Source organism: Hipposideros armiger, unplaced genomic scaffold, assembly GCF_001890085.2.
Source record: "Hipposideros armiger isolate ML-2016 unplaced genomic scaffold, ASM189008v1 scaffold_36, whole genome shotgun sequence".
Classification (NCBI taxonomy): domain Eukaryota; kingdom Metazoa; phylum Chordata; class Mammalia; order Chiroptera; family Hipposideridae; genus Hipposideros; species Hipposideros armiger.
The window spans coordinates 5,525,679-5,549,126 of NW_017731386.1; the positions used below are offsets into that span (position 1 = coordinate 5,525,679).

Here is a 23,448-nt window from a genome sequence, read left to right on the forward strand (position 1 = left end):
CCTTCACCAAGACAAGGAAATTTCCATCCAATTGATTAGGCAAAATATTTCACACTTAAAGGTTAAACATTTAATTATCCAGAGCTACCACTTAACCAGATAAATTCTCAAACCTGCAGAAGAACTATGGGACGAGGAGGAAGAAACGAGGTGAAGGTTATGTTCTTTTGGTTTATTTTGTTTGTTTTGCCCTGCCCTATAAAAAAAAAAAAAGGTGGATATGTTCCAAGACTCCTAGCAGTGGGAGGGGTGAGTTTAGTCCTCAAAAGCTGACTTCAACTGTAATGTATAGGAAATGCTGGGAACTTGCATGAAATAAATATATAAATAGATACATAAGTCTGCACACAATACTACAAGTACAGACTTATGACAGTTTGACTTACGATGTTTTGACTTTACAATGGTGCAAAAGCGATCCACATTTAGCCGATACCTTACTTCAAATTTTGAATTTTGACCTTTTCCTGGGCTAGCAATATGCAGCACGATCTTCTCCTGTGAATGCTGGGCAGCAGCAGTGAGCCACAGCTCCCAGTCAGCCAGCCCACCACAAGGGTAAACAACCGATATTCTACAGTGTAGTCATTGTGTTAGATGATTTTGCCCAACTCTAGACTAATGTAAGTGTTCTGAACACATTTATGGTAGGCTAGGCTAGGCTATGATGTTCAAGAGATTAGGTATTAAGTGCATTTTTGACTTAATGGTATTTTCCACTTATGGTGGGTTCCTCAGGACGCAACCTCAGGGTAAGGCCGCAGCATCAGTACCGCAGATATTAAAGAGGCTCTGAAGCCCAACCTGAAATCCTGGCTATCACAGCTAAAAGATACAATTGAGGGAAAAGGTGCTGTTCTCTGCAGGACAAGAGTGAAAACAAGGAGGGACCCAGAACACATCTCTACTTTTCCAGGGTGATGCTGAGGGATTAGCCAGTGATGGTGTGAGGCGTCAGAGCTGGAGCAGATTAGGGAATTAAGGCGGTGTGGTGCTGAAATAATTAGGGACTGAATGATTACAGCCTCTGGGATTTGCTTCAAAAGAATGGGGAGCCTCCCTTCCTCCTCTGCACCTGTGGATGTTCATTGTATTAGTCTATTACGAAATTTCTATAATAAAAAAGTTCAGAGAGAGAATGTGGAAGCCAAAGGACAAGGTGGTGGCTTTACGGCTTTGAACAATATGGAGGAAGTACAGAAAAGCGGCCAGAAGGCCCCTCTCCCTCTTCAGCCTAAACAAGAAAACCACCATAGAGCTGAATGAGCTACCTGATTAACCAGAGGTAAGTCGTGGTTGCTGTTCTGCCACAAGCAAGGGAGCACTCACCAACTGTTCATCACGACATAATAAATACACCTCAAATCCAATGCGGGTACGACGACTTGCCCACTTAACCTTGAGGACCCTCCCTGCTCAAGGAAGTCCCTCATCCAAGGTCCCTGGCAAAAAGGTCACTCTGAATCCGAAGGGGGGTGGGGGTAGGGGGGGGGAGCGGCTCCTGCCCTGCAGTAATGGGTTGGGAACCGGCCACAGGGCCAGACTGAGTTTGATTTCAAATTGAACCACTGTTCCACCTTGTGGTACTCGAGCGCACAATGTGATTCCTGTCCTCGTGTCCAATTTACAGGTTTGCCTTGTACTCAAAGCTCAGATTGCACGGTTTGTTAAATAATTCTTCAAGTCCCCCAGCGATCTAGAGTTCGGAAGCACTGTTCAGACTGCAAGAGTGAGAAAAAGAAGGCTTCGAACATAAAAGCTGCTTGTGAGCCATCCCAGGCCGCTGGGGTGCAGCCTCGGGGAGGTCCTGCTCAGAGGCCGCAGCCTCTCTGTCCCGACCCGGCCAGCTGTTGGAGTCCTGGTGCCAACCCCACCCACTGGCCGCCCACGCACCGCTCCCGTCCCAACGCGAGCATCCGAACAGTCACCGCTGCACATTACTGCATTTTGCCCGGTTCCAGTTGAACCTTTAGAGTCGGGAGTTTCGCAGCCAGCAAGGGCAGGATCGTAGGCTCTATTCGCGGAGGGTGGGGACAGTTGTAAAAGGACTACGTTGGTCCTGTACCACTAGAAAGTCTAAAGAGCAGGAGTAGCAGGAAGTCTTGGGGCTGCAAGTGGGACCTCCGGGGGCCGTGTCCAGGAAGCGGACTCTTGGACACGTCCCTCCAGGTCTTTCGATTCAAAATGCGACCCAAATGAGGTAACGCCGCTCCCACCTGGAGCAAAAAGCTCCTTCCAGGTGGGTTCTAGAAACTGCGTGCCCCCCACGGCCGCCCGGCCAGCCCCATGCTGGTGCCCCCGCCGGTCTCACCTGCCAGGCGGCCGAATTCGCGCGCCCGCAGCTCCGGTAGGCTGCGCCCGCCGTACCCGTAAACGAGTGCCTGCGTGCTCGAATCCCGGAACTGCGCGAAGTCCAGGAGCTCAGCACCGCGGTGTGCGTCCCGACAGGCCATGATCCCAGCCTGCCCGGGCGGGCAGGCCCAGAGAAGGGTCCAAGCAAGCCGGCGAAAACTCCACCCCCGTCACGCCCGGGCCGCGCCTCCCCTCCTGCCAATGGCACCGGGCCCGCGGCCGAGGGGCGGCGCCTATGGGGGTGCGCCGCGCTGACTCAAGGAGTTTCACTTCTTTCCTGCCCTTTTCCCACCTGGGAGCGAAGGGAGAGAGTATCTAGTTTTGTTGTCGCTTTGAACAGCTTCCCAACGGAGCCCACGGAGATGCCCCGGACACTTGGAATACTAAGTTCTCCTTTATCTGTGGTGTCAAGGAGAGGATGATGAAAGAAGCAACGAGTTTCTTTTTCCTGGCCGGCATCCTGGAACATAGAGAGCCTACCCTCGCCACTGTCCCGGGGCCCGAGCCCCTCACAGCTCCTGGGACCCTCAGTCTACGTGGCGGGACCCTCGTGTGCTGCACGGGGCGTTTGCAAGGAGACTTCCCGGGTTGGCGCTTCCCAGAGGGGCATGTGCTCGGCGTTTCTGAGAATGCGCAAAGCAAAGAGTGTAGGAGGAAAAACATTGCGCATCCACGAGGTTGGTTAATAAAATTTCCGCGGCTGCGCACCGCCGAAACCGGTAGCAAAGAGGCGACCAGGACAAAAGCGCCCCCTCCGCTCCTCCCTTGCATCTATGTCATTTTTGTCCCAGGGCACCGTTGCATCAAGTGTGGAGGCGAAAGCCAAACCCACGTTTGGGAAGTGCCTGGGCTGGGCTCCGGGGCTGGAAGGCAGACGCACCAACTGGGGCCCGGGTAAGAGGTAAGGGGCCCTCAGGTACTATCCTAGGCGCGGGGTCCTCCTAGAGAGTGGAGTGAAAGCGGACCAGGTACTGGGTATCCAGGTGAGGTGCATGGTATGGAACCAAGTTGGGTAAGAAGGACGATGCGGAACTTGATGCAGAGGCGGCAACGTGCTGGGATCCTAAGCAAGGGATTCAGATGTGGGCCAGGTGAGGGAACCCAAGGTGGGGGTCCAGGAGTGGACCAGTAGCTCTCCAAGCATACCTCAGTGGAACGAAATGGGAAGGGTGCCCGTGCCATAGTGAGGCTCTCCTCTAGACCAGGCTTTTCCAGAATTAACTTGTGCAAATCACCTGGACGTCTACTAAAATGCAGATTCTGATTCTTTAAATTTGGGGTGGGACCTGAGGTACTGTATTTCTAACTAGCCTGGGTGATTCTGACTCGGGGGTTCATGAACTGCACTGTATGTGAAGGCCCAGGTCATTTTCCTGGAACCCTAAGGAGCATCTCTCCTGGAGGTGTACTGTGGCCAAAAAATCCCAAATCTACAGGGGTGCTACTTTAGGACAAGCTTGCCTAGTGAACATCTGAATGAGACAAGTCAGAACCTTTTTAACAATTTTTTTTCCTTTTAGTATTAGTTTCAGGGGTACAGAACAACATAGCAATCAGACATTTATATAACTCACAAAATGATAACCCCAACAAGTCTACTACCTACCTGACATTGTACATAGTTATTAGAACATTATCCACTATATTCCCCATGCTGCATTACACATCCCTGTGACTATTTTTTTAATTATAGTTGGCAGTCAATATTATTTTGTATTAGTTTCAGGTGTACAACTTAGTTTTTAGACATATAATTATGAAGTGGTTCAATTCTCTGCTTCATCTAGTGACTAGTCTACTCGTAATTCCTTCTAGTGCATTCTTCATTTCAGTTATTGTATTCTTCACTTCTGACTGGTTCTCTTTTATGGTATTTATCCCCTTCTTTATGCTTACTATCTCTGTGTTGAAGTTCTCACTAAGTTCCTTAAACATTCTTATAACCAGTGTTTTAAACTCTGTCTCTGGTAGGGTAGTTGTCTTCATTTCATTTAGTTCTTTTTCTGGAGTTTTCGCTTATTCTTTTATTTGGGACATGTTTCTTTGTTTCCTCATTCTGCTGCCTCTCTGTGTTTGTTTCTATCTCCTATGTCTCAGTCTTTGCAGGACGGCCTTATGTAGTAGGTGTCTTATGTGGTCCAGTGGCACAGTCTCTCTGATCACCTGTGCATGTGTTCTAGGAGTGTCCCCTGTGTGCGCTGTGTGTATTATTCTCCAGCTGTAGTTGAACCTTAATTGCTTTTGGCATGTCGGTGGGTGAATTGACTCTCAGGCTGACTGGCTGTGAGGATTGGCTATACCTACAGCGTATGAGATGCTGTGTGGGGGTTGAGCCCTCGGAGGAGGATTTGTCTTAGTGGGCTCTGGTACCTGTTGATACCACCCACTGGGTGTGCCACTTTGGGGCTAATCAGGTAGTGTTCTGGTGTGGTCTGAGGCTGGCCTCTGGGTATGTTGTTTCTTGTTCCTCTTGGGAGGGGCTCCCATGCCGGCCAATTTCAGCCTTGCCGGTGACCAGACTGGGGCTACCTGGTAGGAGCTACAAAACTATATTCAATTAGTTGCTGCCTGTATTGGACCTAGAGGCATGTGGGGGTGGCCTTTTTGTGAACTGAAGTCAGCTGCAACCAGTATTGGACATGGGGCAGCTTAGCAAAAGGCCCAGAGCTCCCCAAGCCTGTTGTCACCTGCTGGCTGCCAATAGGGCTCTGCAGCTAAAAGAGCCTCCTTAGGTGTGTGGACCAGGCTGGTTGACCCAGTGTTGACAGTGCCCCTAACAATGTCGCCCAAGTTTGGTGGGGCAGGGTCCCAGGGATTTACAGGGCATGACCAATGTTTTTTACCAAGTTAATGCAAATTCAGTTTGTGTACCACTAACTGAGCCTGTGGCCACTCCACAAAATGCCACGAGAACACCTGGGCCAGCCGTCATTTGCCTTGGGCCCGCAGAAACCCAGGATCTGCCCCAGAAAGGTTGCAGTATGAGCTGGGGCTGACAGTCTGCCATCCAAAGCTTCCCAGGCTGTTGCAGGCCATCCGCTGCTATACAAGCCTCCAGCAGCTTGTGGGGAGGGGCTGGCCACCCAGGAGCTGAGAGTGCTCCCATCAATGCTGTGCTAGCTGGTCAGGGCAGAGTCTCCAGGAGTCACAGGGTGTATGTAGCCAGTGGTTTTTAGAAAGTTAAAAACCAGTTCCTGTGCCAGTGCAGTACTGAGCCTGTGGCCTTTTCGCAAAATGCCCCAACAACACCACGGCCAGCCACCACTCTCCTCAGGCCCACAGATCCCCAAGAGCTGCCAAAGAAAGGCTGCAGCACAAGCTAGGGCTGCATGCCTGCCACCAGAAGTTTCCCACACTGCCGCAGGCTGACCACTGCTGTACAACCCTCCCACAAGCTTGCAGGGTGAGACTGACCACCTAGGACCTGAGAGTGCTCCAGGTGATGCTACACTACATGGATGGGGTCCAAGAGAGTCACCAAGGTGGTATGCACATGCGCAGATTTTACCAGACCAATGCAATCTCGGATTTGGCTCCGTGGCGGTGGGTTCAACACAGGAAAGACGGCGCCATTCTGTAGGTTACACGTGAGGCAGGCTCCACACAGGGATAATAGTGGCTGTCCCTCTAGCCCTCACTCTGAAGCCACATGACTCAGTCTTTCCCTGTATGTTTCTGGCACCTCTCAAGTCACTGTCCCTCTGCCGGAGCCCAGGGTGCCTGCAAGTGAGTGAGTCTATCCACAGGCCCTTTAAGAGGACATCTGGGTTTCTAATCGCCTTCAATCTCACGGACACATGGAATCCTTGCTGATTTTCACTGCCAGATGTTTTGGTGTGGGGCTGGGACTCCTCACTCTTCGGGGGAAACCTCCACTGCCAACATGTCCCTTCCAGTGCTCAACCACTACCTGTGGGTTTGGGGTCAGCCCACTTTAGATCTCCACCCCTCCTACCGGTCTCAATGTGGCCTCTTCTTTATATCCTTAGTTACAGGCATTCTGTTCCGCTCATCTTCAGATGATTCTCAAGGATGATTGTTCTATAATTTAGTTGTAATTTTATGTAATCCCAGGAGGTATCAGGCATAGCATTTACCTATTCTGCCACATTGCTCATCTTCTCAAAAAATTATATTTAATTGTGGTAAAATATACATAACATAAAATGTACCATCTTAGCCATTTTTAAGTGCACAGAGTTCCATAGTGTTAAGTACATTCACATTGTTGTACAACCAATTTCCAGAACTCTTTTCATCTTGCAAAACTGAAACCCTGCACCAGTTAAATAACAATTCCCCCTTTCTCCCCTTCCCCAGCCTCTGGCAACCACCATTCTATTTTCTGCCTCTAAATTTGGCTACTCTATGTACCTCTTATAAGTGAGATCATACAGTATTTGTCTTTTTGTGACTGCCTTATTTCACTTAACATAATATCCTCTAAGTTCATCCATGTTGTAGCATGTGACAGGATTTCCTTGGGCTGAATAATATTCCATTATATGTGTATACCACGTTTTGTTGAACACTTGGATTACTTCCACTTCTTGGCTATTGTAAATAATTCTATTGTGAACATGGGTGTACAAATGTCTCTTTGAAATCCTGCTTTCAATTCTTTTGGATATATAACCAGAAGTGGAGTTGCTGGATCATATGGTAACTTAATTTTCCATTTTTGAGGAACTGCCATTCTGTTCTGCCATTCCCATCAACAGTACACAGTTTCCAGTTTCTCCACATCCTCACCAACACTTCTTTTCTTTATTAGTATTTTTTTCATAGTAGCCATCCTACTGGATGTGAAATAGCATCTCATTGTGGTGTTGATTTACATTTCCCTAATGACTAGTGATGTTGAGCCTCTTTTCATGTGTTTATTGGCCATTTGAACATCTCTGGAGAAATGTCTATTCAAGTGCTTTGCCCATTTTTTTCAGTCAGGTTTTTATTTTTTATTGTCAAATTGGAGTTCCTTACATATTCTGGATATTAAGATATGATTTACAGTATTTCCTCCCATTCCGTAGGTTGCCTTTTCACTCTGTTAATTGTGTCCTTTGATGACAGTGCAGAACTCTTGAAGGTCATTAAAAATCGCTGAACTACCATTTATTTAGTCAAGGAATATCTTTAAGCTTTTGGCTCTGCCCAGGTCACTATATGCTCAGGAGGATGTGACGATATTATGCCAACAGCCATGTTGGGAAATTAGCTGTTGAACATCCGACCACAAGGCCATGTGGTCTGAGTGCCCTACCATTGGCTTCCGCATGCAGGTGAGAATTACAGGAGAGAGGAGAAAGGGCTACTTCCAACCAGGAGTCCAGGGAAGGCGCCTCAAAGAAAGGATCCTTTGACCTGGGCCACAGCAGTGAGTGAGCCTGTGAAGAAGGGAGGGAGAGTGGTGAGGGGTGAGGGGAAACCAGGAGCCTCAGCCTCTAACTGGCACTAAGATTCCCTAGGCCTCTCTTGCCAGGACGAGCCTGTCACAAATCAGATTGCTTGCTCTCAACCCACCCCCACCAGTGAATGTCTTACATGAGTCCGTCATTCAGTGAGCTCCAGGGTCCTGTGCTTAGGACTGTTACTGCCTTGTCTCACCTGGGGCCTCTGAGGAGCCTGAGCTGGTCCATGCTGCGGTCCCAGGCAGCAGGCCTCTGCATCCAAAGTTTACAGCTTTGTAGGGAAACAGCTCTTCAGCTCCTACTTACAGCCCTCTCTTATCTGAGCACCATGAAAACTATTGGGTGTCAGAGAAGTCAAGACGTATTTTTTCTATGTTTTTCATTGCAGAAATGTGCCATGACATTTCCGACAACCCAATATGTGCCTAGAAGCCAGACTGGGCAGACAGGTAAGACAGCCCTGATTTTGTACTTCAAATCCCTCCCCTTTTATGAGGTTTTGTCCCTGGTCCAGCTCACCGAGCCCAGTTCCGTGTCCCCTGGAAATGGGCTCTGTTTAAGAATCTCCACTATACATAAAGCATTCGTTCATATATTCTTTCATTCACTTACTCCCTTGGCAAAAAGTTCAGTGAGTGCCTCTCGCTGAGCTTGGTGGTTGAGGAAGAAGGCGGGGCAGGTTTGGGGGCAGGGTTTGGAAGCTTTTAAGCCAGGCTAAGGGACTGGAATTTTAGTCTGAAGATTGAGAAAGTGTCCCTAAGAGGTGATCTGAGCAGAACTGTCTAATGGCCCATTACCAGGATGGATGGGGTGGTAAGTGGGGGCAGGGAAACCAAACACAACGTCTGGCTTGAATCACTGAAGATGCAAACAAGCTTGGGCAGGGGCATTCCTTCAGTGTTCACCGGAGAGCTGCTCCCCACTAAGGACATGGTGGGTTCAAGGAAGACAAGAGTCCACAAGGCAGCCGCTGGGCCTGAGAGGCCTCCGGACATTAAAGGAGATGGGTCTGCACTCAGATCACCCCTCCAAGCTGCAGAGGGCTGGAGAAGGGGCCTCCCCCAGAGGTTGAGGCTTTGGAGGGTCCTAGAAGAGAACGTGGGGTAGAGAGGGCAGCATTCCATATGCAAAGGCCTGTAAGTACAAAAGGGCTCAGAAAATTCCAGAAGCAGGGCCTTCAGTGAGGCTGGACCACAGGCCTCAGTTGTGAGGGAATGAGGAGTGGGGATGGGGAGGGCGTAGGTCAGATTGCAGTGCAGGAAGACACTGGGGACTCACTACAGGGGAGCAGCTGCCTCGAGGTGTGTCTGACACCCCTGGCAGCACAGAGGAGGGGCACAGGTGTGGAGAGACTGCAGGCAGCACTGCCCACCAGAGGCTGGACGGGGGTCCTGGTGAAGTTCAATGAGGGCTTGATTGGAGGTCCCGATGGCGCAGAAGTGATTCAGGGCCAAAGGGGGACTGAGGGAGGACTGACTGGCTCAGGGTGACTCAGCACTGTCAACTGAGTGACAAGGAGGGGGCTCAGACACAGGAAGACAATGTGGAGCTCAGTTCAGGACGTGTGTGTGTGTGTGTGTGTGTGTGTGTGTGTGTGTGTGTGTGAAGACTGGGGCCCAGGGCTCAGGAAGGACAGTGTCCAGGGTTGGAGACAAGACTCATGGGAGGGGTAATCCAAAGAGCTCTGGAGTGGTCAGGGAAAGAGGACAGAGCCCTGAGGATAGGGACATTTAAGGGGCATATGCCTCCATGCCACACGACCGGTGAGAAGGTACAGAGAGGCTGGAAGAGAGCCAGAGCAAAGTGCCTGGCAGTATCTAAGGCTGAAGGACTAATCAGATTATTGAACTTGCTGCTTAGGCCTAGGCGGCATGTGGTGTTCTCTAGGTGGGGATGGAAACTCCGTTACAATGGTCGAGTCTGACATGGTGAGGAAGGGTGGAGGTTTTCCCACTGGCTTAAACACCCCCCTCCCCGACCCCACCCTCATGAGCACGGAGGTAGCTGGGGGCTGCAATTATGATGGATCAAATTTTCTGCCAAGTCGTTGGGATGGAGGGTGGGTGTTTCAGAGGAGGCTAAATTGGGTTTGGATAATGAAATTTAGTATTTCCTGCTAGAGAGAAATGCATACCTCCCTAACAATGAGAACCTGCTGACCTAACAATGATAATCTGATACCTGAAAAACCAGAAAAGGGCCTGCACAGCAGGAAGTATTATAATGAGACAGCAATGGAGCAGGTTTTTCTCCAGAGCCTGGCAGAGAAGCTTTGGTACAAACAACTTGAGAGCAGTGAAAAGATCAGATAAGAAACGCCAGGAAGCTCCGTCCCCTCAAGTGACAGGAGAACTTTTCTGTGAATAGAAGCTAAAAGGGCAGCTCCGAATGACGATATGCTTGGGAACAAGGCTCCATTATATCTAAACCTATAATGTTCAAAACAAAACCCCACCCATACTGGGCAGACTTCAGGAGTGAGAGGGTGGGTGGGTAAGTGGACCCAGAGCAGGGATCTTCCTGAGGCTGTTTTCCTGGGGACTTGGCTTCTCCCAGTGTTTATTCAGGGGCAGGTTGACTGGATCAGGCCACCCCCTTCTTTGTCCCTTCTGTGCTGACACCTCCCTCCTCCTCTCTGTCCCCTACAGCTTTGTGCCACCTGAGACAGGGAAAGGATCTGATACCAATTCTTCTATTTACTGACTGGTGGATTACATGGGAGAATGCTTCCTCCAGTGGCCAACCATCTATATTGTCAAACTTACCCTTGAATTCAGCCAATATTTGACACTCCACTGTGCTAAATACACTGTGCTAGTGGCTGTGGAGAAGGAAACAAATCTGATGCCCAGATAGTTATGCTTTGGTATACTTGTACAGTGGGCTCTCATGGGATGCCTACCCAGCACCCACTGCTCGATTTTGCTTTGGAAAACCACCCCACGTGGAGCAGCCATGTGGTCCTGACGGGACCCTGCCTCCAGCTCCAGGATAGTAGTCTCATGGCTCTTGCTATCAGATGGGCAGGCCCAAGCCACTCAATGCGTGCTTTTCCTCTGCCCATTTTGATTAGTTCAGGATGTTCCGGTCAGAGTAAAACTAGGGACTTCAATGTTTAAAGGTTAATTCCTTTTGATATGGACAAGGAAATCTGTAACTCCAGGGGCTGCTTTCATCCAGGAAGGAGGGCAGCCTTGGAAGAAAGCTGATACACAGGGAGGGCATAGCTCAGAGAATTAGAGAATGCGAAACAGTGTCCTAATCAAACTCTACGTGCACTTCGTCTTACCACTGGATGTTTTTTTTTCCAGTTTCGCAAGCCAATAATTCACTGTATCATTTTGAGACAAACTGTCTTATCACAGAAAGATCGAATTGATACAGCTGAAGACATACATACATAAAAGATAGGAAGTGACAAGTGCCATAAAAGAAAAGAAATACTATGGAATGCAGAGAAAGAATACTTGAAAAAAAGGGATTAGTAAAGGCCCTCTAGAGGCAACATGGATTGAGCTTTATTTAATCATACTAGTAACGGTTACTAATTATCAGCATCTTCTATATATCCAGGCTCTGGGCTAGCATTTTTCATGCACTGCCTCACTTAATCCTCATAACAACCCTATGAGGTGATTACTTTTTACAAAATGAAACCAACATTTGTTCTTTCTTCTAGAATAAAGCACCTCAATTCTCAGCTAAGCACAGCGTCACTTGCAATAAAGATTTAATTTCCCAGCTTCCTTGAGACATGGTCACAAAATTAAATTCTGGCCACAGAGATTAGGCAGAACTGTGTGAACTTCCAAATAGGTTTTTTTAAAGTTAGGGGCAAGCCTTTTCTTATGCGGCCTTCCACCTTTCCACTGGCTGGAATGCGGATTATGGCAGGAGGCCAAGCTGCCATTCTGGATAGTAAGGAAACCACACCCTGAGAGGATGGCAGACAGCAAAGAAAAAAGCCTGGGTTCCTATCCTACTCTGCCTACCTTGATCCCTTTGGAGAGAGAAAATGTCTATCTTGCATAAGCCAGAAAGAACATTTTGCATTTTCGTCAAACTGATCCACTAGTATTATCTCCATTTGCAGAGACGAGAGGAAAAACTTAACCCTTAGTTATAGCCAGTGTGAGCCAGGATTCAAACACATTTCTGATTCCTTAAGTCCAGGTTCCAATCCTCACCTAGAGCCTTGAGAAATACATAAGAGTTTATACAAAAATGGGTGGAAGGCCTTCCAGTCCTCTTGCAGACAACCCAGGATTTTCTATGATGGTCAGAATTTCTAACTGAAGAGTGATTATGTCCTTTTATTTCATTCCTGAATTTGCAGTCTCCCTCTAATTCCCACTTTGGAATCAATAACCAACTCTGCTTCCCCTGAGGCTAATGGGAACATAGTGATTTGGCTCCTTGCTGTCCAAGGTAAAATCTACTTGAAACAACCTCATCACCTCTCCTCCACCTAGGAAAGCTGGATAAATCAGAAGACAGCAGCTGCTTGGCTGGCGCTTGCCATCAATCTGAACTTTGTGCTCTGAACCAAGGAGAGAAATGAGTTCCGGGGAATGGGGGAGGGCAGGTTGGGGATTTTGAAATACTCTTCCACTCCTCTGGAACAAAGTTCCAAAACTACCTTTTTGCTTTTGATATCACAAATTACTACACTATGGTTCAAAGGGTGACCTTCGGCCGATTAAGACCTGCATGTGTAAAATTACCATTTTTGTGGATGAATTACAATGCAGACCTCCAAGGGTACAGCGAGTCCTCCAAACACTTACTGAATTACCCACGTGATTACTGAGGAAGACGCTTCAGGAAAATTTGGGAAAACTGTCTATCTACAAACTCTTCTGGCAAAACAATAACCAACCATGAACTTAGTCTCTCCGAGACTAGATCTGCTTTCAAGGAACCTTGGGGGTTTGAGTTCTGTGTTGGAAAAGGCTCTCAAGGACTAAGTTAGTCCACTGAGTGCTCTGGAATCCTGCATGCGTGGGATCAGAGCAAATCCCTGTGTGCTGTTGGGGGTGAAGACTCAGACCCTTCTGAGTGGCAAGCAAGGAAGTAGTTCAGGGCATCCTGGCTTCTGAGCTCGGGAAACTCAGATGCTCACTGACTTGGTCCACACACGTACACACACCTGAGAAACAAGTTTGTACGGACTCAATCATCTAGAACTGCTCTGTCCAAGTATGAGCATTTGAAACGTCCGAACTGAGACGGGCTCTAAGTGTAACATGCACTTTATATTGTACAAAATATAATCCATCACTTTTCATATTATATGTTGAAATAGATATTACTGGGTTCAAACAAAGATGTCATTAAAATAAAATTTCCATTTCTTTTTATTTTTATTATGTGGCTACTAAAAATTTAAAATTACAGGTGCTGGGTTCGCTGTGGGAGTCTCAGGGGAAGGCTCACTGAGGCGGCACCTGGAAGGCGGCTGCTGGCCACTCACGCTGGCTGCTGGCTACACACAGTAGCCCATGGCAACCCACTGCAGCAGGGGCTGCAGCCTACACCATCGCCGACGACTCACGGCAGCCCAGCTCCAGGTTGAGCTGTTGTTCAGCATCTTAGCTGTAGAAGGCAGTGTCACTGGCCCTCATGTGGGATCCAAACCGGGGCCCTCTGGCGTCCCAAGCCCGTTCTTAACCATCACGCCACTCAGCCGGCCCTCCTTAAAGGCTTTTTAACAGCAGGCTTCCAAAAGCTTGAATTTAGGATTTTTAGCATACTATTAATTTCAGAGTTTCAGCTGACTAGAACTAAAATACGTAAGAGGTTAAGACTCAGATTTGTGACCTTCACTCCAAGACCAGCCAGTGAAGGATGCAAGTCTCCCTGTGTTTAGTAAGATTCAGTAGAAAACGATCTTAGCCTACTAATTTTGCAAGACCAGAATAAGCCTTTAAAAAGATAAGCCTCAAGATTCTCATTTTATGGTAATGCTGGCTGCTTTTGTCCCCGTAAATCTGGCCCAGGAAGTGGCAACTATGCTGGCATCTGACTTTTTCTCCTAGATATTTCTCTGAAGGATACAAGGAGAACAGACTTGTGGAGAGGATACATAGGCCTTTTTGGAAAGCATCTTAGAACCATTCTCCCTCTCAATAGCTAGAAGTTCAGAGTAGTTGAAATCTGTAGGAACAAACCTCTGAGGGCCAAAAATGTAACATTTGGGAACAACTCAAAACTCTGATTAACTAGCTGTAATATCGTTTTGTGAATTTATTGCACTGATGCTAGAAACCCTGGACCTTGTGGTATATTGGTCCCTTAATAAGTGGTTTTCTCCCCTTCGATATTGTTGTAAACAGTGGCACCCATGTAGCATGTTTGATATTTTTTGCTTGTTTATTTTAAATGAAAACCACAAACCACCTTAATTTACATGTGTTTCCTCGTTGTAAATAAGCCTGTCTTTTTATCTGGTTATTTTTGTGTATACGTATTCTACCAATTTAACTACTTTTGTGGCTTTATTCCTGTATTATTTCTTCTAGTTTGTTTTGTGAAAAGGAAGAAAAATAAAAGCTGAAATCTCTAAAAAAGAAAAAATTTAATTACATACATAGCTCATATTATATTTCTGTTGGATTAGAAATACTGGGTAGTACTTGTCTAGAAATCTCTATTTAGATAAAATATCACATACCTCCTTTGGAAGCAAATGTCATGTTAGATAATGGTATACACTTCCACCAAGAAAGCCCTCATAGCCCTTCTGTCAGCACATCATGTGCATATTCCTTTAACTGCCAGTTTGCCAGATGACTCCAGGGTCAGGGGAAACCTCCACTCCCACAGTCTTCATTGTACCTCTCACACCCCCTTAACCTCTCTCCGCCCATCTCCCAAGCTCCCCATTCTCGTGGCTGCCTCCCAAACCTCAGCTGGCACACCCAACATTCTCTTTCCAGTACCTTCTTCCCTGTGCTCCCACTACTCATTACCCCTGGGGGATATATCCTGTACTTTCATGACCCATTTATGTGATTTCACATAAATTCAGAAGATTCAGACTCTACTTTTCAGCTCATACCTCTAACAGATTAAATGACAGGATATTCTATTTTCAGTCAAACCCTACAAGAAGAATCTATGCACTTTTAAAGAATAGAAGAAATGACTGACTGTAGTTCAAACTCCCAACCGCCTGCCAAATTCCTGGAATGGTTAGTGTGTACTGGGAAGAAAGGGTCAGGACCACCCTTTGTGTGGTCTGTTTATTTACAAAAACTGTTTCAATAAAAACTGAGTAATCTGGCTTTTTTCTCTTTTTTATTTTCTATGTCCTTCCTCTGAAGAGGGTAATAAATAATGAAATGTCCCAAAGAGGGGCCTATGAAAAGAGAAGGCCCAAAATAACACAAAATTAGGCAAGTTTGGTCACGAAGAAAGAACAGAAAAGAGGTTCTTAATCTGGATCACACGGATTCAGGTCTGAAACCCCGGAAGGATGGGCAAGGCTCTAAGGGAATGTACACATGTAACAATTTCAGGAAAAGTCTGTAGCTTTCATTAGATTTCAAAGGGTCTGCAACCCAAATCAATACTGCCGCCATAGGACTTACAAATGAAACTCAATGAAATTACGAGGTAAAGACAAGTTACCTATTTACGTGATAAATATTTTAAGACACCAATGAATAAATGCTTGTAATTAAGTCCATCACAGTGCACAACTGTTCACTTTGTATATCTTCACAGTATGATCTTCACCACAACTTGCAAAGTGTAACCATTCAGTGCCTTCTGCTTCCTTCTGTTCGGTTTTTCCATTACAATTCTTCCAGCATAATTTTCTGATAGCAAGTGTATGACTTTGGCTAAACAAAGAGAGAAATCATGAAATGAATGTATGCTATGACTACAAAATATTTTACTGGGTGTTCACCTACATATTAATTTAACTAGTATACTCTTACTATTAACCTTTTTAATATAAATTGAAGTTGAAACCTGAAAATCAAAATGTACAGGTCAATCACCTTATCATGATACTGCTGTTTTGAATTGTATTTGAAATTATATTCTGAGCAGTTCAGATGTATGGAAGTGGAAGAATCCTAAGAAAATCTGACACAGAATGATGCTGGTGACCATTTTCGAGTTTAGATGTTTTTAAAGAATAAAATGGGTAAAAAAGTAGATTAAAACATGATCCCTGTTGTCTAGGCAGGTGATGGTGGGGAGGAGGTTGTAACTGCAGGTGCTCTAAACCAGCTCAGGTGACTAGGGTGTGAGGCTCAGGGACAGGTCGCTGTGCTTGAAAGCCAGTCATGGGGCTCTGAGGGGCACTCAACAGTTTGCTCCATTATGGGACCTGAGCTAAAGTGTTCTAACACAGATGTGGCCACCAAAACACAATCTATAATATTTCAGAAAATCACCAACATTTTGAATCAAATTTTATTGAGTCTACTGTAGTCAAATTCTAAAACACATTTTGAAAATCACTTTTATCTCAAACGTGTTATCTATAAAGACAACATTATGCAAACAAGCAATATGGTCAAGCAAACTTTTAAAAACCAAGTGCAATATATTGGGTTGTCGGAAAAGTCATCATGTATTTTTTCTATACTTTTTGTTGCAAAAATGTGTCATGACTTTTCCAACAACCCAATAGCAACAAACATCAATTTCAAGCGATTACCACTGGACACACAGGTACCACTTAGTGGTGAGCACCACGAAGGATGTGTGTCCCTCTCCATGCCAATGAGGCATAAAAGTTTTCCATAAAGACTCCATGATTTCTATGTAGTCCAATGCAAGCAAAAATGAAAAGAAAATACCTTTGACTTGTTTCTACGCAGTGGGTCCAGTCATTTACTTCTGGAACTTGATCAGTCTTTTTCCAGGTGTATAAACAAATCTTTCCACACTCTAATCCTACTGCAATAACGTATCTGTTTTTAAGGGAGGGGGGAGGCCATGATTAATTTAGCATGAAATTCCGTTATCTCCATCATCACTCTAAAGTAGTCCTTCATAGGGTTCCCAACTGTCCCATGCTTACAAAGGCCTGTTTAAAAGCACCAGCCCAGAATACATTGCACAGTTACACTGTGCCCTTAAGGGCCTCCTCTCCATCGAGGGCGCAGTTTTATCTGTCCTCCAAGAACCAATGTTTCCCTAGCTGGCTGCAGGGGCCCTCGTTCTGCTAAAGACACTTGGTACAGAGAAAGTACCACAGTCCTGAATTTGGTGAAATAAGAACTTTTGGGCCACACTCTCAATCTCTCTTTCGCCACTCTGACTATCAAGTTCTATCAATTTAAAAATGCTTGTGAGGGCCGGCTGAGTGGCACGATGGTTAAGAACTGGCTTGGGATGCCAGAGGGCCCCGGTTCGGATCCCACATATGAGAGTCAGTGACACTGCCCTCCACAGCTAAGATGCTGAACAACAGCTCAACCTGGAGCTGGGCTGCTGTGAGTCGCCGGCGACGGCGTAGGCTGCAGCCCCTGTGGCACTGGGTTGTCATGAGCTACCGTGTGTAGCCAGCAGCCAGCGTGAGCGGCCAGCAGCCGCAGTGAGCGGCCGTCCAGAAGCCGGCGACTGATCTGCCTCACCCGGGAAGAGCGCAATGATGGTGCCAACTTGGGCCAGTGAAGCAACATCCTCCACAACTAGACTGAAGAACAAAACGACAGCAACTTGTCTGTTCCCCTTCCCCCAATTCCCCAGCGCTGTTCCCATTCCCCCAATTCCCCAATAAAAATCTTTAAATAAATAAATAAATAAATAAAAATAAAAATGCTTGTGAGAAACATAAGCATTATGAAAAAAATAGCAGTTGGGAAACTAAGAGAACCCATGAATGAAAGTGTAAGAGGGCTACATATTGAGAATCCAAGTGGCCTTCTTAAAGAAAACACACAATGAAGGCCCACACAGAGACTGACCTTTGGGCAAGGTTAAGCACTGGGCAGACGCTGACAGCTGTCACAGAGCCACCCACGTCCAGGACGGAGGAGCAGGGGCCGATGCTGTGCTCGACAGAGTCATCGCTGGAGTCGCACTCACCCCAGACAACCACCTAACACAGACAGATCACACTCTGTAAAGCTTTCTCTTTGTAAAGTCTCCAGCAATGCATTAGAGAGTTTCAATGACATAGATAATACAAAACATTTGCTCTGGTATTTAAAAAAAATGTACTGTTTGTGTTCTAGGACTTCAGAGCATATTTCAAGCATCACAGAGAAGCCACAGTGTAGCAGACACAAGTCTCTGAGACTTCAACTACCTAAGTGCGGCATTCATAGACAGACTGTCCCTGCCCGGAGACCAGGAAACCAGTTCTGATCCAGTGAGATTCTACTGATCATGTCCTCACTGGGGGGTTCATGCATCTGCCGAAGAAGTTACCACAAAATATACATGGGGAGCAGTGAAGTCCCTGGCTCTTCCTCTACACCACCCACTGCACAGGACATCAGCTCCACTGTCAGGAGGCCCTAACCTTAATGACACCCCACATGAAAAATGATGCTTCCCTGGAAGTTCATGCCTCAAGGGGGTATGATTGATTACCAAAAAAACGGAAAGGAAATTGAAACAGACAACAGTGGCAAAATGCAAGACCAAAGCAAGATTCCAAGCAGAAGGCTCTGCCCAAGAAAGTGCAAGGGTGTTTCTGAGAATGCGCAGTGAATGATGCTTTGTTTTCTTCAGCCCTGACATGCCCCTGGGAGCTGCAGATGGACCATCTGCTCCTGGGTGTGGCTGGGGAGAGCAGAAGTCATCCTGCTTCCTCAGCAGCAAGCACAGCAGAGGCAAATAAACCCCAGGGAAGAATTACATAGTCAAGTGAGCAAAGCGAAGGTCTGAGAGAGAGTTTTAGAGGCTGCTACCTCAGTGTCTCACTGCGGGACAACATGACCATGCTACCCCTCCGCTTCAGTAACTTGCACCATGACTAGGACTGGAGAGGCCAAGGAGAGGAACAGCAACTCAACTGCCTTGTCACCCCTGGCCTGCACGAACTTAAGAAAAAGGAAATAAAGAGCACAAAAACAGGAAAGACCAGAAACCAGGGGAACGTCTCCCAGAGAACATGGACGAGGGTCAGTCAAGAGCCCACTGCTAGCTAACTTGTTCTGATTTTTTCAAAGCTCGGGTCTCACACACACACACATCCTACTCACCACCGAATGAAAAGTAATATCCATTCATTGTAGAAAAACAAAACCTTAATTCATAAAAGTATGAAAAAGAAAAGTAGAAACAGTTTTGTCCCTTAGGCCCCCTTTGCCCTGCTCTCTTTAGTCTTAATCCATTTCATTTACTACTTTTCTCCCATTGGGGCCACAGGATGCCAGGTCACGTGTCTGAAAGGTCTGCCTTTCATATTTGATCGTACAGAGGAATGTACGTACAGAATTTAACAAGTAAGAAAATACATTTTTATGTATGCATATGAAAAACACGGACAGGAATACATAAATTGGTTTTTAAAAGTTTTATCAGAAAGTCAGGATTACGTGTTTTCTATCCAAACATACCTGTAACAATATTATTTTACATTTGAAAAAATATTAAGTTAAAAAAAGTTACCTTTTTGTCTCGACTTCCAGTGAAGAAAAACTTGCTGTCAGGACTCCAATCACAAGACCAAATAATTCTACTGTGCACAGCGGTGATTTTGTTGGTGAAGGCCAAGAGACTAAAAATTGGGTCTGAAAGAAACACATATGCACTACTTACAAAGCAGAGAAAACTATTTTTTACTTGTTAGAAAGCTATGTTTAAGTGCCATATACATCATGTAATTCAGTATTCAATTTACCGTTTTTTTGCCGTGTATAACGTACACTTTTTTGCCAAAATTTGTGAGGGAAAAACAAAGATATCCATTATACATGGGTGGTACTAATTCCGTATCTATATAAATGTTTTTAATTCTTTTATTTATGTCCATAAGTTAAAAGTGTAACTCTAGGGGCCGGCCGAGTGGCTCAGTTGGCTAAGAGCTCAAGTTCTTGGCAACAGGTCGCCGGTTCGATTCCCACATGGGCCAGTGAGCTGCGCCTGAGCTGCCGCTTAGCTGGCAACAGGTGGCAGGATGGCTCAGCTGGTGAGAGCACGTGTTCCTAACAACAAGGTTGCCAGTTTGACTCCTGCATGGGATGGTGGGCTACGCCCACCCGCAACTAAGATTGAAACACGGCACCTTGAGCTGAGTGGCTGTGAGCTGCAGACAGTCGACCGGATAGCTACTGGACTTGAAGCCAAGCTAGCTGCACCCTCCACAACTAAGATTGAAGGACAACAACTTGGCTGTTCCCCTTCCCCGATTCCCCAATAAAATCTTTAAAAAAAAAAGTATAACTCTAGAAATCAATATCGACATCCATATGCAAAATAATACCCTGGAATACAATAATCGATTTTGTTGAACTTACAGCAAACTTGCAACTATGAAAAGTTCTTGGCCTTCTATGATGTGTAAATATCATAAACTTGTTACCAGTACATAAAATTTCTTGTACCTTGTATCTGTTATTGTGTTTTGTAATTATTTGTTACATAAAATTTCTTGTACCATACTGTTAAAAAATAAAAGTTTGAAATGTAAGGTAATTTCTAGCACTTATATGGACTAAACCTAAAACTCATAACTGCTTATGAGGAGGAAAGTGGAAGGTATCTATTAATCCATAAAAATATAGCAAATTAATGGATATGTTATCAGTATCACTTTAACTTTTTAAAAAGTAAAGGTATGTCAACTATAATTATATATACATATAGTCACGGGATGTGGAGTAGAGTGTGGGAATGGAGTCAATGGAATTCTAATAGATGAGCATGATATCGGAGTGGGAGGGCAGTGGATGGGGGAGAGGGGTTGTTACTTTGTGAGGGGTGAAAAGGATAACTAGTGCATTGTTCTATACACCTGAAACTAATAAAAAAATAAAATAAAATAAAAATCTAGTAATTAAAAATAAAAAAGTAAAGGTTGCATGTTAGGAAATCACTAGTTGCAAAAGTGATTTTGCACATACTGCTCAGTACGTGTCATAGTCCCTAGTATTCTCTGAAAGACAAGAAACTAAGGGACTAGAAATATCAGATTAAATTCAATGAAAAAAATTAAAGTAGGAGTAATCAACAGATACTTTAAACACTCTAGATTTTACCAAGAAATCAGGAGAATAGGAATGGCATCTGCTGAAACAACACAAAGCTTTTTTTCTTTTCTTTTTTTTTTCAATTTGTGCCAGGCTCAGATTAGAAAGCAGGTAGGTATGTTAACATCTTGCCCAGGAGTCATGTTATTCACAGGTGGATGCCTAAAACACCCTTCCCAATTATCCAAGTGAGAGGGGTGGGTAGGAAAATGGTAAAGTTAATGGTGTTTCTAAGTTTCATTATTTAACTACATCGTCATTATTCCTGTCCCATAAAATCCTAGCTTAGAATACGCCATCCATTGGGTTTTATAGTGGCATTCTATAACCATCTACAAGATCTAAATTTTCTACATATAGATTTTTGTTTCTTTAACTGTGACGTCTGAACATACGCCACCCTCACAACTTAATCACAAGGAAGTCAACCCAAAGATCACCTGCATTTAAATTCTACAAGGCAAGTCGATTCTTCCTCAATTATAACAGAATTTTGAAAGACTTCACAACAGTGAGACTCTGCCCTTCACCCGGTTATCATTTGTTTCTCTTCACCCAATAGCTTCTCAAGATGGATAAAACGGATATAACTGTTTCATCAATAACCTCCCCGATCAGAAGCTGTTTTTACCTAACTCAGGTGAGATTGTGTCCTGCCTCTTCCACAGTGACCAGGTACGATCTCTGGAAACAGCTAGTAAGAACTTGTCATTAGGTGAGAAGGCCATCTGTGTGACAGTCAAACTGTGGAAAACTAAATTCTGCACCTGTTTCCAAGATGTAGTGTTCCAAAGGATGATAGCTGCATGTTCTTTCTTAGCTGCCTGTAGAACAGAGATGAAACAATGAAGCAATTTAAGTAGAAATAAACTGAAAAGAAAAAGAAAACGTTTAAAAATATATTGTTTCCATGGGTATATCTTATGTGTTTGTGTAAAAGCAAAAAAAAAAAAAAAATTCTGAGGAGATACATACTACAACCAAGTGTAGTCTCTGGGAAGAAGACTGGGATTGGAAAAGATGCATCATCAGAGACTGACGCTGTAATCACAATGTTTCAATGTTTTACAAGAATATATTTGTATATTAATTGTGTAATTAATAGTTTAGAGACTTTCACTGTTGGTCAATATGGAGTAACAGGGACCGGATTTACTCTTGTGTGAAAAATTAAAAATCCAGACAAAGTACATAAAAATGATGGCACTCCAAAAGTATGAGATATCTGGCAACAAAGAACACTGCTCCAAGGGACAAAATGAATCACAGAGTGGAAAAAAAAAGAATACTAATGAACTCTATGACAACTTCAACCAAATCAAATACAGATGTAAGTAGAGTCCTCAAAAAGATAAGAAGAGGTCTGGCCAAGTGGCTCATTGGTTAAGAGTTGGCTTGGGAGAGCGAGCACTGAGCAGCAGGGCCACCGGTTCAGAACCCATATGGGCCAGTGACACTGCGCCCTCTACAGCTAAGATGGTGAACAACAGCTTGACGTGGGGCTGGGCTGCCATGAGTCCCTGGCAACAGCATAGGCTGCAGTGGGGCTGGCCGGCAGCAGGTGTGAGCTTTCGTGAGCTGCCGTGAGCCACCATGAGCGGCCATCCAATGCCAGGCAAGCTACTGCCTCACCCGGGAAGAGCGCAATGATAATACCAACATGGGCCAGTGAAGCCACGTCCTCCACAACTAGAATGAAGAACAAAAGGACAACAATTTGTCTGTTCTCCTCCCCCAATTCCCCAATAAAATCTTTAAAAAAAAAAAGATAGATTTGAAATCAATAACCTCAGCTTTAACCTTATTTAATTAGACACAGAAAGAAGATGAAATCTAAGTAGAAGGAATAAAAATAGCAAAAATCAATGAAATAGAAGCATGAAAAACAGCAGGGGGAAAAAAAATCAATAAAACCAAAAGCTGTTTCTTGGAAAATATCAATAAAATGATTAAAATCCTAATCAATCCCCAAAATGCTGCTCCCACCAAAAAGAGAAAAAAAGAAAAAAAAAAGATGGTGTGAGAGAGAAGACAAAAATTGCTAACAGCAGGAAAAAGATAGGTGATAACACTACAGATTATTCAGACATTAAAAGGATCATAAGGAAATATTATGAATAACTTTATATCAATAAACTTGACAACTCAGATAAAAGGGTCAAATTTCCTGAAAGGTACAAACTACAAAAGCATACTCAAGAAAAACTGGATCACCTAAATAGGCCCGTATCTTTTGAATAAATTCCATTTGTAGTTAAAAACTTTTCCACTAAGAAAACTTCAGGATCATTTGGCTTCACTGGTGAGGTCTACCAAACATTTAAAAAAGAAACAATACCAGGCCCACCGAGTGGCGTGTAGGTTAAGAGCTGGCTTGGGATGCCAGAGGTCCCCGGTTCGGATCCCACATATGAGGGCCAGTGACACGGCCCTCCACAGCTAAGATGCTGAACAACAGCTCAACCTGGAGCTGGGCTGCCATGAGTTGCCAGCGACGGCGTAGGCTGCAGCCCCTGTGG

At 45.1% G+C, this 23,448-nt stretch overlaps 2 protein-coding genes and 1 long non-coding RNA gene across 4 annotated transcripts in view; 1 reads left to right on the top strand and 2 right to left on the bottom strand.

The window, feature by feature from the left end:
* MOCOS (molybdenum cofactor sulfurase) overlaps positions 1 to 2,533 on the bottom strand; it is a 48,734-nt gene extending 46,201 nt beyond the window's left edge. For both annotated transcript variants that reach the window (XM_019637901.1, XM_019637902.1), the window contains exon 1: positions 2,312 to 2,533. In XM_019637901.1, the coding sequence (XP_019493446.1) occupies positions 2,312 to 2,453 (142 nt within the window). In that variant the 5' untranslated portion in view covers positions 2,454 to 2,533. The remainder of the gene's footprint in view (positions 1 to 2,311) is intronic.
* A 651-nt stretch (positions 2,534 to 3,184) lies between these two features.
* On the top strand, positions 3,185 to 13,288 carry LOC109380407 (uncharacterized). The gene is made up of 3 exons (XR_002123463.1): positions 3,185 to 3,253; positions 8,152 to 8,212; positions 12,100 to 13,288. It is a non-coding gene; the product is annotated as an uncharacterized LOC109380407 (long non-coding RNA).
* A 1,035-nt stretch (positions 13,289 to 14,323) lies between these two features.
* The window catches only part of ELP2 (elongator acetyltransferase complex subunit 2), a 53,583-nt gene continuing 44,458 nt past the window's right edge, over positions 14,324 to 23,448 (bottom strand). The window contains 5 exon segments of the mRNA XM_019637898.1: positions 14,324 to 15,610; positions 16,583 to 16,696; positions 17,696 to 17,829; positions 19,350 to 19,471; positions 21,561 to 21,753. Coding sequence (XP_019493443.1) covers positions 15,454 to 15,610; positions 16,583 to 16,696; positions 17,696 to 17,829; positions 19,350 to 19,471; positions 21,561 to 21,753 — 720 coding nt within the window. The 3' untranslated portion in view covers positions 14,324 to 15,453.